Source organism: Rhinatrema bivittatum, chromosome 1 (assembly GCF_901001135.1).
Source record: "Rhinatrema bivittatum chromosome 1, aRhiBiv1.1, whole genome shotgun sequence".
NCBI classification, from domain to species: Eukaryota; Metazoa; Chordata; class Amphibia; order Gymnophiona; family Rhinatrematidae; genus Rhinatrema; species Rhinatrema bivittatum.
The window spans coordinates 592,819,309-592,835,760 of NC_042615.1; the positions used below are offsets into that span (position 1 = coordinate 592,819,309).

The following is a 16,452-nucleotide window of genomic DNA, read 5'->3' on the forward strand; positions in this document are numbered from 1 at the left end:
GCAGAGGGTTCAGATGGGTGCCTAGTATTCTATATGGCATAATATTCAGTGGGGTGTGCCACAGGGGTCAGCACTTTCTTCAATACTGTTCAAACATACTCCTTTCCCCTTTGTGCTCTTTGTTACAATCTTTAGATGTAAAATATTTTATGATGCCGATGTTGTTCAGTTTTTCCTACCTTGTGACCTTCATGGTGAACTACCAGAGATAAGACTAAGATATAATTAAGAAGGTAAAGGAGTGGCTGACTGACCACCATTTGTTTTTAAATATGAATAAAACTCAGATTGTTTGGGTGGGAAAGGGTTTTGATGAAAAGTATCTCGTAGAAGCCCTATTGGCAGATAGTTTGTCTATTCCTATCCAAATGGAAGTGAAAAGTTTGAGAGTATTTTTGGACTCTTAGTTGACTTGGAGGAAAAGTCCATTACCTGCTATTAAGTTCACCTAGAGAATAGTCACTGCCATTAGCAATGATAACATGGAATAGACTTAGTTTTTGGGTACTTGCCAGGTTCTTGTGGCCTGGATTGGCCACTGTTGGAAGCAGGATGCTGGGCTTGATGGACCCTTGGTCTGACCCAGTATGGCATTTTCTTATGTTCTTATGACTATGAAGCAGAAGATTCTTCACGATTCAAAAGTGGCCTTTTACAAACTTAAAATGGCCAGACCAATAAAAAGTTTCTTACCCCAAGATTTTATCATACAGTGATACAGGCTTTGGTCTTTAGTAACTTAGATTATTGTAGTGCCTTGTGTGTGGGTCTACAATGTGTTAGAATTGACTCAGATTACTGCAGCCCAAGTCTTGGCTGGTCTCTCAAGAAGAAAATATGTTACCCCACTGCTGAGAGGCCTATATTGGCTCCCCATTAAGTGGAAGGTAAGATTTAGGTTAGTCATTGTCTTTAAGCTATTGAAAAATGTATTTCTCTGGGCATCGAGAGGTTTTATTGACTGGTATACACCAAAGCGGGTTCTAAGATCAGAGTACTTACTTATTGGCTATTCTCTCAGCTACCGTAATAAGCATATGAGGGCAAAGGCATATGACATATGAGGGCAAAGGCTAGCGCCGGCGCCATTTTGAATACTGGCAATACGGCCCGCGTGCAGGAGGTCGCTCCCGGACCCCCATTGGACTTTTGGCAAGTCTTGTGGGGGTCAGGAGGCCCCCCAAGCTGGCCAAAAGTCCCTGGGGGTCCAGCGGGGGTCCGGGAGCGATCTCCTGCACTCATGCCATCGGGTGCCAGGAACCAAAATGGCACCGATAGCCTTGCCCTTACTATGTCACAGGGGCTATCTGTGCCATTGGTCAGCCCCTGTCACATGGTAGGAGCACAAGATGGTGCCGGCCATCCAGTGCTCCTACCATGTGACAGGATCCAGCCAATGGCACGGATACCCTGTCACAAGGTAAGGGCAAAGGACGGCCCAGTAGCCGGAGGACAGCCCGGAGCGGGAGATCGCTCCTGGGACCCCCACTGGACCACCAGGTACCTGTAAAAAGGTTTTTTGGGGGGGGGAAGCTAAGGGGTTACTTTTAAAGAGCCGGGGTGGGTTTTTTTTTTATCGGCTGGGCAGCCGATAAACAAAACGCAAACGTGCCCGATGGGAAAAAACCCACATGTGAATCTGAACCGGAATCCGAACAGATTCCGGTTCCGATTCACATCTCTATCTAAAAGTATTTAGGACAGGTCTCGACTTTTTTGAAGCAGCATTCAGATGAGTTAGAAAATGTTTAGCCTAGTTGTGTTTTATTTTATTTAATATGTTCTACTGTGATATTTTGACTGTACTATTGTAATCCGCAATGGACAGATACTAGGAAGTTGTAGAATAGAAGCATTTTTAAATAAATAAGGGGTGAGGGAGGCAGGGTCGAGCCTTGGGGGCTCCATGGAAAGGAGGAACGAGTCTGCTTAGGACCTGTATTCCACAATTTGTTTGTTTTTTTTAGATTGCTACTTAACCAGCTATATTTATTTGAATATAGCCGGTTATGTGAAAAGTTATCTGGCCACACAAGTCTGGATAATTTTAGACCTACTCTAAAGCAGGTCTAAAGTTATCTGGATAACCAAGCTGGTTATACCTAATATGCCGCTAAGTTAGCCGAATATCTCAGCACCTCCCCGGAACACCCCCTTTTTTTCTGGCTGAATTATAGATAACTACTTATCCAGCTATAATTTCCATTCTCAACTGAAATTAGTAGTAAAAAAAATGTGATGGGGTGGTGGGTGGGGATATTTAGGGTTTTGTTGGGAGTGTTGAGGCCACTGTCCACTATTGCATTGTGTCACTGTATATTCTGTTTTTTGTCTGTTAAAATTCAATAAAGACATTTACACAAAAAATAGCTTTTTTAAGCCGAGAATGTTATTGCATATCAAATATATTTTAGAACGTAATGACTTCAGATGTGTTATTCTGGCTTTTGTCCTTTCTGTGTTTGACTATTGTAACACCTTGTACTTGAGCCTACCTAAGGGACATTTGGCAGTCTTACAACTACTTATGAACGGAGCAGCATGTCTGGTTTCTGGTAGCTCCTTGCATGATCACATTACCCCATTTTGAAAGCCCTACTTACACTGGCTTCCTGTTGAGCAGAGAATTAAGTTTAAAACCTTAACCCTGACCTTTTGGGCTCTCCATGACAGATGCCCTGCATATCTCACAGATGTGCTAAAATGGTACCACCCAGCAAGAGCTCTGTGTTCTGAGAACCTATTTTTACTTGTTGAGCCTAACAAACGAGTTTGTTTCAAGGAAACCTGTCATGCCTTTTGTATAAGAGCACCTCATCTATGGAACAGTCTCCCACTAGCTATTTGTAAAATCGATTACAAAAGTTTTAGGAAATGTTTAAACATTTCTTACATGAAGTATTTGCTAACTATGGTTGACTTTCAGCTGTTTGGGGTTATTTTTAGTATTCTGTTTTGTAAGTTTAATTATTTTATTGTTATATGTATGTTTTTACACACTTGCAATGTAATTTGAAATATGGAAATTTTATGTTCTATGTTTAAATACCTGGAATCTGCCTAGAACAGTATCTGGTAATGGGAAGAATACAAATTATTGCAAATAAATAAAATAATTTAGCCAAATAAGTGGCTGAATAAATCACATTTACCATTTAGATGGATAATTTGAGATCCAGGGCCCCAGGATTCCTCAAATTCCAACTCATAAAATATTGGTTTCATAGTGACCCAATACCAAACCCACCCTCAAGCAGAGGACCTCTGAGGCCTAAAATTCAGCTCTTTTGAGCTTCAGAACAGAGAGATGTTAAGGAAATGGAGAAGCATCTGGTACCAAATCTGTTTGAGGCTGTGCATATGGTGCCAAGACAGGTTTAATGCAATTGCCCTCAATTGGCACTGGAGACGCCAATAGGAGGATCGGTCAGTGAACCAAGGGAGTCAAAATATTCAATGCCAGGACCTCAGTTTTTCTGATTCATCAAGTGAACAGTTCAGCTATCTTACTGTTCCAACTCTGCCTCAAAGAGTGCCAATGAATGCACTGGAATTCTCCTAGTAGGGGAAAGGACATCCTCCATGGATCTCTAAAGGACATTATCAAAGGATTCAAACTAGACCGCTAAAAACTAGCATAGTGTTGTCTGTGCCTAACTCGCAGACTTTTTTCAGTTGGGGCCAGTCCCAAGGCTCAGTTTTGGGAAGGAAGCATCTACAGCTGAATGTTAATGAGCTGACATAAGATTGAATGTCTGTTCTGCTCTCAGGCCCTGCATCCCATATGAAAGCCAGGAGGAATGGAGACATAATGGGGCCTGAGAATGGAGCAGACACTGGCCCCAACTGGAAAATAAATGGGCCACAGAATAGGGCAGGGTGAGGGAGGGTTAGGAAAAGTCTCTGCTATGATGCAGCCTACACTGCAGCTACAGGCCAGGTCTTATTTTCTGCTCATCTTCCTCCAACCATGATCTCTCCACAGATGGCAGAAATGCTGCCAGGGACTAGTGGTGGTAGAGAAATATTGACTTTGGACATAACCCTGTAGTATTTGAAACATCCAGATTCAGAGACTAATTCACATAGCAGCTTGGTATTCTTGATTAGGATGTCCCCTCCTCTTGAAAAACACTATGAAAGTTGATATCACATCATAATCAGTAGCTCTAAATTGTTACATATGTTAGACTAAACTTTCAAAACTGATAAAATTAAAAGTAGATGGATACTATGAAACTAGATGAATACACCAGAGAATCTGACAGAGGAAAGAGCATGGAACTTGTCAAACATTGTGCACGAAAAATATAATTCACTCATTCTTTTTGGTTTCCAGAAGTCAAGCAATGGAAAAATCTTCAATAGCAAGTATCAAAATTTGATATTCAAGAGAGATTCAGCAAAGAGAAAATGATCACAATCTGAAAAAATATTCACAATTGCAGGCATCACCACCATACTTGCTCAACATCCTCAGCTCCATCCACAGTCATGTTGACAAACACCCTCTCAATCAAATAAACTTTTTCTTTATTCACTTTCTTACAGCCCAAAAACCAGAACATAATTTATTCTGGCTACAGTCTTGCACATGACAAGTAAAGGGTGCTGCTGCAGCCACAAATGCAATACTCTTATCACTTTCTATGGGAGCAAGTTTGTATTTATTTTTACTTAAAATAAATCCATTATGTTTTCAAAGAGTAAAACAAACTCCTTCTGGCTAATTTAACTTATCACATAACATTACAGGAGAATGACAGTTTAACAAATTCAGTAATACAACATCATTTGTTTTTCCTTGCGTTTTGCTATTCTCTGAAGAGCGCATGGTGCAAAATGTTTACAAGCAATTTCATAACAAAAATATTGTTGCCTTCCCATTTTTGTTTGAATTCAACCTTTAAGTGTGGAATTCCCACTTGTATAGCCTAATCACCCTGCTTGTCGACAAAGAAAGCAGAGTTGCTTACCTGTAACAGGTGTTCTCCTAGGACAGAAGGATGTTAGTCCTCACACATGGGTGACATCAGATGCCAGGCTCCATCTGATGTAGCCCATGTGTGAGGAATACCATCCTTATTGTCCTAGGTGAAAACTAAGTTGCTTTCAGGTATTTTCTGCAGACAAATGGTCTATCAGTTCCATATGCACTCCCATCTTCCTTTTTGGAAATACATTCTTTAAAGCCCTTCAATGCAGTAGCTTCACAGAAATCTAGTGCAGGTCCAAAAGATTCTAAGCTTTGCCATAGCTATGGACAAAAGTTCTGCATCAGTACCAGACATCCCCCACTTATGTGGTTAGTCATATCTAGGGAGCAAGGGTGAGCAAAACTGCAGGGGGAGGGGTGGCGCCTGAACAATCCTGAAGGGGGATATGTTATCCAATTACGTATTTTAAAAAGTGGCTGCACAGTTGAGTCTCAGAGATGTGAAAGCACCGCAAGCTCAGGAGGGAGAGAGCTACCAGAACAGTGACATTGTAAGCATGCCACAGCTTAGCCAGGCATCTTTTGGTGAGTCAGAGGGAGGAGCTGCTTCTGCTTTAGTAGGCCCAGGTGAGGAGCTGTTTACTCTGTAGCACAACTGGACATGGGAGCATCCATAACCCAGGAAGAGTGAGAGAGTGAGAGAGTGAGAGAGTGAGAGAGAGAGAGAGAGAGAGAGACAGAGACAGAGACAGAGACAGAGACAGAGCAATGAGGAGGAGGTGGGTAAGGGAAAGAAAGGCAAAAAAAAAAAAAATGTAAAAAAAATCACAAAAGCAAATAAGAAAATAAAGAACATAAGAAATTGCCATGCTGGGTCAGACCAAGGGTCCATCAAGCCCAGCATTCTGTTTCCAACAGAGGCCAAACCAGGCCACAAGAACCTGGCAAGTACCCAAACACCAAGAAGGTCCCATGCTACGGATGCCAGTAATAGCAGAATCCATTCCCTAAGACAACTTGTTTAATAGCAGTTAAGAAAACTATTTAAAAAAAAATTAGTGAATACAATAAAAAAGCAAAAGGTTGAGCAGGGTGAGGTGAAGTTTCTTAGCTCCTAAAACATTTTGAATGGCACTTCAGTTTTTTGAAAAATGTCAGTCCTTACCATGTGTAGCCAGTGTGTCTGGGTACAGGGCAACCGTGTAGATCAATATAGATAAATGTCTATAAAGTTAGACATCATGGGGGTGCCCAAACCAATTGCATGAATGGAAAGAGCGCCTTGGCTCAAAACGTTTGCTTACCCCTGGTATGGATAACACCTGTTACAAATAAGCAACTTTATTTGCTCTTCCTGCCTCATTTTCTCTCCATTCCTCCCCTTCCTTCCTAATCATCTTCACTTGTCCTCCATTTTCCCTCCTCACTCTTTTCTTCTTCCCTCCAAAAACTCCTTTATCAACATCAGGCTGGTAGCTTCTTAAAACTGGTGATGCAAACTCTACAGAGCCAGCTGCAGAAAGGAGAGTTCAGAGCGACTCCTTTCCTGCATGATTTTGGGTACCACCACTACTCCTGTGTGTCTCGGAGATGCTGTTCTTATCAAACACCACTCCACCACTCCACCAGCCAGTGCCCATCCTAGCTCTATGTAGGTGGCCCACCTGAAACTTAATTATTTAAAGACCATACAAATATTTGGCAAGAACTGTGTATGGCTCTTTATGCTCTTGTAAATGGCTCGTGACTCCAAAAAGAGAAACTTCACAGGTTTTAAGATTTCACACACAGATTGCAAAAGACTTATTGAAACAAAGGACTATAAAAATATACTCAAAAGCAGGAAACTCAGTCATAGACATGAGAAATTCAAAACACTTAAACCAACATAAAAATAGCACCTTGCACCAAAGGAAAACAAATGAAACATGCCAAAGAAAACTGGTAGATATACATAGAAACTAAATGTTGGGTAAAATTAGTATAAAAGATTAATATATTGTTCTTGTGACATCATCAAAGCAGCTGGAAGGGAGCCCAAAGCCCATCAGCACATGAAAATAATAAAACCCGACATGAAAGCATTGGGCCAGCAGGGAGCCCAAGCCCTGCTGGCCCAAGAGGAGCACAGGAGCAGCAGGCAGGCAGTGAGCCCAGGCCCTGTCGGCCAAAGGAGGAGTACCAGAGGTACTATCAAGGAAGGGGAAGGAGAATGGGTATGCAGTGGGGAGTCACCCACACCCCCACCCCATAGATATATACACACAAACTGCACAAGACAGCATGTAAACTAACTTTTTATTTTAAAACCCACATATAAAAGTTCAGCATACATTACAATTTCACATCTTATCTGCCCTCCCTGGTTAATACCAGTGCACCAAATCATAATGATAAAATACCCACACTCCCTAATTTTGGTATCCACCAACATCACCTAATTGCCTGAAAAATAAATCCCTAAATTTGCATTTTATAAATCCCTTGAATCAAAAGCCCTAATAAAAACACTTTGAGCACCAAATGTCAAAAGACCATGAAGCATTAAATCTGGACAAAAAGCATTAGCAATGGTAAAAAAAAAAATGGAGAAGGAGCCAGCAAACTAATGAAGAGTAATCAGAAATTGCTTCAACAATAAAGGACTAAAGAGCATTTGCTGAACAGTCCATAGTGAGAAGTCAGCTTCAACTTCAAAAAAAGGCACGTAACTTCTCTGTGTACAGACACCACCAGGAAACAAACATATTAAGCAGAAAACGATGTACTTTTTGCACCTAGCAACTTCCTCAGCACTTAAATTCTAAATATCCAATCTATTTTGGAACTATGTTAACTATTCAAAAAAACTCACGCGAGTCCTCTGAGGCAATATGAATAAATGGTAAGAACTACTAAATGTTCTAAAATTTGAAGCTTGGGAAGCACCTGAGGTAGCTAGTGGCAGAGTCAAGTGACTCAATGTGAACCCAATGAAAGTATTTATTTTTGAAAAATTATCTATAACTGAAGTTAAATGTCCCAAGTCAACTCAGAGGATATTCAACAAAGTAAAGGGCAACTGCTCTAGCAGCAAAATACATAAGAGTACTGCCCTCAAAACCTGCTCTCTTTAAATACCCTTCTTGAAATTTCAAAGTTGTTTACCTAACTGGTGATCTCGACAGACAACAAGGCAAAACAGCCACACAAATAGTCGATGTCACTGAATGTGCTAATCTGAGCATACACGGGAGGTTGTGTGCACTGGCCCTACATGAGTCTCTTCAGTTTTTTCACTAAGTGACTTTCATCTCCAAGGGAAGAAAAGTGGGATTGTGTGGCTCTTTTGCCTTGCTATCTATGGAGAACACCTGTTACTTTGCTTTCTCCATGGACAAGCAGGCAAATACAGCCACATAAGTAGGGATTCCCAAGCCGAGGGTTGTCTACACTAATATTTTTCCTTCTGTGACAGATATGCCATGAGACTGTGGAAGGAGAAGAGCTGAAGATACTGTCTGCCCAAAAGCAACCATCCTAGCAGGATTGCTCTTCTCTAGTTAATATTACCTTGTAAAAGTATGTACTGAAGACCATGTGGCAGCTTTTACAAATATCTTGTAATGGTGCCTATCAGAGAAATGCCACTTTATCCTGGCAAAGGAATGCCTGCATCCTGATAGCAATGGGAAATGCAGTCCAACAAAGAGGATAAAATGTTCTCTCATTGGGAGGCTTTTACTTAGATTGAAAGAGCCAAATAACTGAGAAGACTTTTTAAATATTTTCCTTCCATCTATATAAGAAAAGTGAACTCTTCTGCAGTCCAAGGTGTGTAGGGCTTGTTCTGTTTTATTGGAATGAGATTTTGGTACAAAGCATGAGTTCTTAGTACTACTCTGTTCTTAAAGATTGGAGCATAAGAAAGGTCCACAAATAGGGTCTTGTAGTTCACTCAAATTGCAGTCACTGCTATTTAAAACTTTCCATGCTACAAATTTGGTTTTAGATGTCAAGGGTTCAAAAGGCTGTACTCAATATTATTGCTCTGAACGACCCCATCTTCTTTTGATGGGAATTGCTGATCGATACCTCAACTTTGAAAACAACTGTATTCCCACAATTCAACAATAATTGTATAGACGCTTAACTTTTGATCATCATAATAGGCATCATCGTTTAGTGCTGTTAGCCTTTATTTCTCAGCCTTATGTTTAATCATAGGTCAGTGAAATGAAATGTCAAATTATCAAAGGGAAAGATTGAACTTTGATGGATTTAAAATAAAATCTGGGAGGTATGAACAATTAATTCCCTTTCTTTTTTTTAAACCAATAGCTTCTTCCTACTTCTAGTTTCAGAAGAGATGTCATCCTCAAGTATGGTCTTCAAAAAAGTTTTCAAATAACTGAATAATTCTTTGTATATTTTATAACCTATATGACAAGACTTCTACTACTTGAAAATTTCTTCCTAGTTTTTGTACTAGCCCTACAATTAAGTTATTGCTCTGCTGCTGTTCCTTCCCTCCAATTTACCAGTGCTATCATAGCCTCTTTCCCTCCCTCTCACCAAATACTGCTAAGGCCCAGCCAAGAATTATTACTCTGCTCTACTAAACAAGGCAGTGAACATGTGCTGCGTATGTTAAGACTATGTCCTGACTTGCTACAAATTGTGTGAATAAACAATGTGGTACCAGTAATAAAAAAGAGAGGGAGGAAGCTGCAGTGAGTATGGCCGGGGGGGGGGGGGGGGGGGGGGGAAGGAGGAGAATAAGCTGGAGAAAAGAAAAAATGCTAAAGGAAAAGCAAACACAAGAAGGAGGAGACTCCTAGAGAAAGTGAGAAAGGAATGAAAAAAGTGAGAAAGAAAGAAAAGAAAGAAAATGGAGATGTTCACCAAAAAGGACAGAAAACAATGGAAATTAGTTTTGCATATGAAATACAAATTATAAGCATATTTGTGCAAATATACAAATTTGGAAAAAAAACCTGTTACAAGGTCTGTTGCAGATGTTGGTGATATGCTAAACAAAGTTTAAAAAAAAAGTGCCAAGACAAGGGTGTTAGTATTTTTCCATACATATGCACATATACAATTTTGGAGAATCTAAAAACAAGTGGTATATACAATCTAAAGCTATCTAATAGCAGTGTTATATACCAGAGGCAGAATTATCGTATCACACTTAAACTCACCTATTTGATGAAAGGCGCTATATTTTTAAATAAACTTAAGTATTTATTCCATAATTACTGTTCTAGCCTCACCAAACAATTAATTTACACAGTATTAGTACTGTTTTGTGAAGATAAAAGCTTTTTTGGTGCTAAAAAAGATAATAAAATTATACAATTAAAGGATATAACAAAACCTTAAATGAGCAAAATGAAAGCTTCCTAAAACAGAAAATTTTTTTAAGCACAGTCATAAATTAAGTCATGGAAAAGATAAAAGTAAAGTGAAACCAACATCTACAATGTGGGGACATTTTGGTAATAGAAAGAACACTTTTCATTGTGAATGTCCCTTTAGGGAAAGGATGCAAACAATAGCCTATTAAAATAGTTAAAATAAAATGTGCTGGGGTCACCACCCTTTCGAAGAAAACTAATAAGCATTTTATACTTTATATACATAAAAATCTTACCTCCTCTTACAAAGCCATTGGTAGCGATTGCAGACGTAGACAACCCTGTGATTGTTGTCACAACAGTAGCCATTGAAATGACTACAATGGACAGACCTTATAGGAAGAAAATGTACCAGAATTTAATTGCATAGGCAATATTTGGACATAATGAAACAGACTATATATGCAAGAATACACTAGCAAAAGATCTGACACTGTTTGCATCAATGTTTAAAAACGTTCAAAGTGCCAGAATGGTTTCCTTTTGAATTACCCACTTACTTGTCAGATAAGCACATTATTTGTATGCATATATCTTGTAGCTAGTTTTCAAAGGGAAACTACCCAGCCAGTTTTCAAACAGCACATGTACTTTGCAGCGGTTGATTAATGTGTATATTTGACAATCAAAAATTATGTGCACTATTTTCTTCCCCCCAGCTAAATACATCCCAAGGAACACCTTTTTACAGTAGCTAAAATTATACAAGCTATTAAAGCCTCCATATATAATTTTAGCTACTATCAACCAGGGCAATCTACCTAGGTAAGTCTCTTTCAAATAGTCTTCTAGAAGGGCAGGTAATTCAGACCTTCATAATACTCACATTAGCTAAGAAAATGGCTTACATAATCTAAGAAAACTGATCTAATAATTTGTCCAGTTTGGCATTTAATAAATAGGATGAATCTGAAATTAGTTAGCTTTATATTACATTTGGCTTCCTTTTGTCAGAGAGAATTCAAAATGGACAGGAATAACTTTTAGACACTAGTGAAACTTCAATCTGTATCAGTGCATTAGTCATGTTCATGATAGAAAGAGCAAATTTTTACACATACCTATCCCAGCCTGTCCCACAATCCATGATAATCTGATGAAGAGCATCACACCCCAAATATTTAACATACATCGTACCTGGGAGGAGGGGAGGAAGAAAGGAGAAGATAAAAATGAATGCATGATGAAAGACAAAAATAGTAAAACAAATGATCAACATTCTACCACTAAGAAAAGAGATGTGGGGGTATGAAAAATAGACTAAATACACACTTTCCTACAATTTTCTATATAGCATATATTTTTAAATATGGCTTCTTCTGAAAAACATGGGGAAAGAAACAGAGCCTGCAAATCTTTAAAAAAACATTTTATGATTTAATCCATTTCTGAGCTTGGCTCCAAACAGATATGCTTAACTGCAAATTTATATATATCAAAATACCTGCCATGAAAGCACGTTTGCTTACCGTAAATGGTATTTTCCATAGATAGGATGAATAAGCTATTACATGTGGGTAGTGTCATCCAGCAGCACAGACTCATCTCTCCTAGCTAGTAGAACTTTGAGCTCTACTGAGTATGTACGGGAGATACCGTGTGAACGTTGCCTCATGAGCCTTCTCAATTGATAAGAGAGCTAATTCCAGCTAGGTAGCTGACTCTCCAGAAAGGCGTGGGATTTCCATGGCTAATTCATCCTGCTACCTACAGAAAACACCATTTATGATAAGCAAACTTGCTTTCTCCATTGATAAGCAGGCTAAATTAGCCTTTACATATGGGAAGTTCCAAGCTGAGGGTTGCAGTGGAGCATTTATTGAGAAAGCAACCCAGACTCCACCATGGAAAGTAGACTACTGAGAAAATAGATTGTGCAAAACTGCTTGTCCAAATTTACTATGGCTCTTTCTTCTTCCCGCACACCCCACTGCATATCACTTCCTGTTCCGGGCCAGGGAGGGGGCAGGTGCGGGAAGAAGAAAAGGCCCAGCCACAGTTGCCAGCCTCCACTAAACACTGCTGCCGTTCCCATCCAGGCTTGAACGTGCTTATAGCCCGAGTGGAAACAGCAGCAGTGGAAGATAGCCTGCCTCTCGCTTGGTGAAGGAAAAGGGGGAAGAGCAGCAGGAGACCAGTAGCAAGCAACACACTTGCCGCTGCTTGGCGACACATGGGTTGAGAAGCGCTGACATGTAATATGGCTGCCACAAGTCCCAACATTTCCATGAAGGTCTTTGCAGGTGCTGATGTTCGATTGAATATGCTTTGAACCTTGAGAATTAAGATTGTGCATTATTTGCGTTCCTTTCTACATATTCAGACATGCACAGAGGAATTCTATTTGATATGACAGTGAGAGAGAGGATTTTTGATAATTTATGATTAATTTCAGAGAGAGGAATGGTAAAGAACATGTTCTTTAAGGATATGTTCAATATTATTTAATATTAGTACAGAAAAACCACAACATTGTGTTTCCTGAGATAAGCTACTACTGCTAGGCATTTGGTGAAGACTCTTGCAGCTGTAAAAGGCCAGATAGTAGGACTTTGTACTAGTAATATTATGAAGCAAAAAATAATTTCTATAGTCTGTGAAAATGCGAATGAGTGCAGGTATCTGAGATTGAAGGATGTCAGCAAGTTATCTGATTATAAGTGTGGAATGACGGTACTGTGAGAGTTCAACATTCTGAACTTTTTCTTCTTGAAACACTGGTTTAAATTTCTCAGATCCAGGATTGGGCAGATACCACTGGGATTAAAGTCCATTGTGTTACTCTCATGGCTAGTCGAGCCATTGAGGTAACGTGAACTGCAGAAGCCATGTGCCCTAGCAAGGTTAGCAGGAGACAGCTGTAGTAGTACGGCGAGTCTGTACTGCACTGGCTAAGGTTGACAGTGTGCGTACTGTGTCATTTGGGAGGAACACTCTGGCTTGAATGGTGTTGAGATCTGCTCCAATGAATGAAAGGGTGCGTGATGGAGTCAGATGTGATTTGGGATAGTTTATGAGAAACCCCCAGGGACTGTAACAGGTGTGTGGTAAGACTAAGGGATTGAAGTACTATCTCCTTGGATGGACCTCTGAGCAGCCAATCATCTAGATACAGATAGACATGGATACTGTGCTGCCTTAGGAAAGCTGCTACTACTGCCAGGCATTTCGTAAACACTTGGGGTGCTGACGCTAGGCCGAACAGCAGCACTCTGTATTGGCAATGTCTGTGACCTACTATGAATCTGAGGTATTTTCGATGAGGAGGGGATATGGCTATATGGGCATATGCCTCCTGAAGGTCTAGAGAGCAGAGCAGAGGAGAGGGAGCATGCCGATCTACACTGGCTCCCAATTGAACAAAGAATTCAAAATAAGGCTTTATGCATAATACATAAACTAATCCACGATGAAAAAACTGACTGGCTTAACACTGCTCTGCACGTACATGTCCCACAAAGAAACCTAAGATCTGCAAATAAGGCTCTACTAACTGTTCCCTCTGGCAAAACAGCACGCCTCACGCAAGTTAGGGAGAGAGCACTATCACTGGCTGGCCCCGTGCTATGGAACACCATGCCACTCGAAATAAGGCTGCAGAGAAACTTCAAAATATTCAAATCCAATCTGAAAACCTGGCTACTTAAACAAGCTTTTTATAAAGATAAAGAGAAGGAAAAAAACAGTTGATTGATTAGGATGCACCAAACTAGAAATTGTTATTTGTAACCTACAAATGCACATTAAGGTTAAATTCTGTCTAATATGCTCCCTACAGACAAACTTAATGTACACACATAGTTTATTGAAGTGAATTGTTACCGCACTATGATGGCACATGATTAATTGTAATCTATACCACTTACTTTATTCATTATCGTGCCTTGCTGTAAACCATTGTGATGGTTATCTCTAACTTAACGACGGTATAGAAGAGCTTTTAAATAAATAAATAAATAAATAAACAAACAAACAACCATCCTGAATTTTTCCTTGTGGAGATGTTTGTTTAGGGCACGGAGGTCCAGTATAGGATGTATGCCACCTGATTTTTTTGGAATTAGAAAATATCGAGAGTAGAACCCTTTTCCTCACTGCACTCAGGGAACAGGCTCCACAGCATTGGACTGCAGGAGGATTGAGAGTTCTGCCTCGAGAAGTGGAGTATGGTCGGTTAGACTCCATGCCAGACGTGGTGGAGAGTCCGGTGGTAATGTAAGGAAATTTAGATGGTAACCATGGGTCACTACCGAAAGGATCCATTGGTCAGTGGTGATTGTGTGCCATTTGTTGGCAAAGTGGCACAGGCAGCCTTCCCACAGAGTTCTCCGAGCAGGACTCTCTGGCTCCCACCCATAGTTGTGTGGCTCTGGTACATCCCAGGTGTCTGGACTGATCCGGGTACGTACAGGGAAAGGAAAATTAGTTCTTACCTGATAATTTTCGTTCCTGTAGTACCACGGATCAGTCCAGGATCCCGCCCGAGTATGCAGTGTTCGAAATGCTGATCAGTTGAGTTCTGACGAACGGAGAGTCCGCTCGGTGAATTCCGTTGTTAAGGTTCGGTTTGTTTTCCAAATTGGTTGCCCTCTGGTTCTGGCTGTTCTGTTCCAGTTGGGGGTTTGGTTGAATCGGCCCTTGTTAGGGCGGTACAATTAGTTAGTAGAGTTGGCAGTTTTGCTTTGACATTACGTAAGACTGAGGGGCTGTGGGTGGCACCTTACTATATGTAGGGAAGCCCGGCAAGTTTTGCTCTGTCTCCACCTGCTGGTGCGGAGTCACAACCCAGGTGTCTGGACTGATCCGGGTACGTACAGGGAACTGAGCTCCCACCAGGCTGCCCAGATAACACGCGTAAATAAGTGCGCTTGTGTACCAGGCTCACAACTGGATGCACAGCCAGGTGCACAATCATGAATAGACGTAACTGAAGAGGGCAGCTTTACGCATGAAAAAAGCTGCGGCGAACACCACAAGCCTGAGAGCAGGGCCTAGCCAAAAGGTTGCTTAACCCGCCAGGCTGCTCACGTCCCCCAAGCTCCCCCACAGGGGGGAACAAACGTTGGATCTGCATGCCGAGCATGGAGCCAAACGCAAGTTCATCACTACAGACTCATTCCTTGATACAGTAGTACCTAACCTGCCAAACACGATAGCCCCCAGTACTCAAGAAACTATTGATAAATGGAATTTAGCTATTTCCTCCTCATTAGACTCAATTGCTCCATTAAAAACAATAAATATACATTCAAGCAAAACCAAACCGAACGCCCCCTGGTACACTAAAGCACTACATTCATTAAAAACTTCACTTAGAAAACTCGAGCGTAAATGGAGAAAGAAAAAAACCCCTGAAACAAAAAATGCTTACTATTCCATCCTACGTCAGTATAATAAAAATATAAACTTAGCAAAAAAATCCTACTATGCAAACCAAATATCCAAAGCAAATGGAAATCCCAATATATTATTCAACATAGTAAAAACCTTAACAACCACTCAGAAAGAATGTCCCACTAAGTTTGATACTGCCTTATGTAATAAAATTGCTAACTATTTTAAATCAAAAGTTACAGATATCTCAAATCAACTTTCCAAATTTCCGCTACCGTCATATAATGATTTGGAACCTACCTACACATGGTCAGAATTTACCTTGGTCACAGAAAATACTATACAAACCATCATTAGAAAACAAAACCCCTCCAACTCCCCTAATAACCCTTGTTCTGGTGCTTTCTTTAAAGCATTAGGCCCACATGCTAGCAATTTCTTAGCGCAATTAGTGAACCAATCTTTAGAAACTGGCTCCTTTCCATCTTCTCTCAAAAAAACTTCCATACTTCCCATCATAAAAAACAAGTCTAAGGAAGATTTCGACCTTAGTAATTTCAGACCTATTGCCACATTAACATCCTTAGCTAAGTTAATTGAATCAGCAGTATTATCCCAATTATCAGACTATCTATCAGAAAATGACATACTACACACAAATCAATATGGATTTCGCAAAGGTCACTCCACTGAAACCCTTCTTCTGACTTCCTTTGACTCTATATTCCGGGCCTTTGACTCTTACACGGATCACATCATTGTTTTCTTGGATATATCAGCAGC

At 40.3% G+C, this 16,452-nt stretch overlaps 1 protein-coding gene across 1 annotated transcript in view; it reads right to left on the reverse strand.

The window, feature by feature from the left end:
- SLC12A2 (solute carrier family 12 member 2) overlaps positions 1 to 16,452 on the reverse strand; it is a 368,551-nt gene that overhangs the window by 245,742 nt on the left and 106,357 nt on the right. Inside the window, 2 exon segments of the mRNA XM_029619121.1 lie at positions 10,572 to 10,667; positions 11,397 to 11,472. Coding sequence (XP_029474981.1) covers positions 10,572 to 10,667; positions 11,397 to 11,472 — 172 coding nt within the window.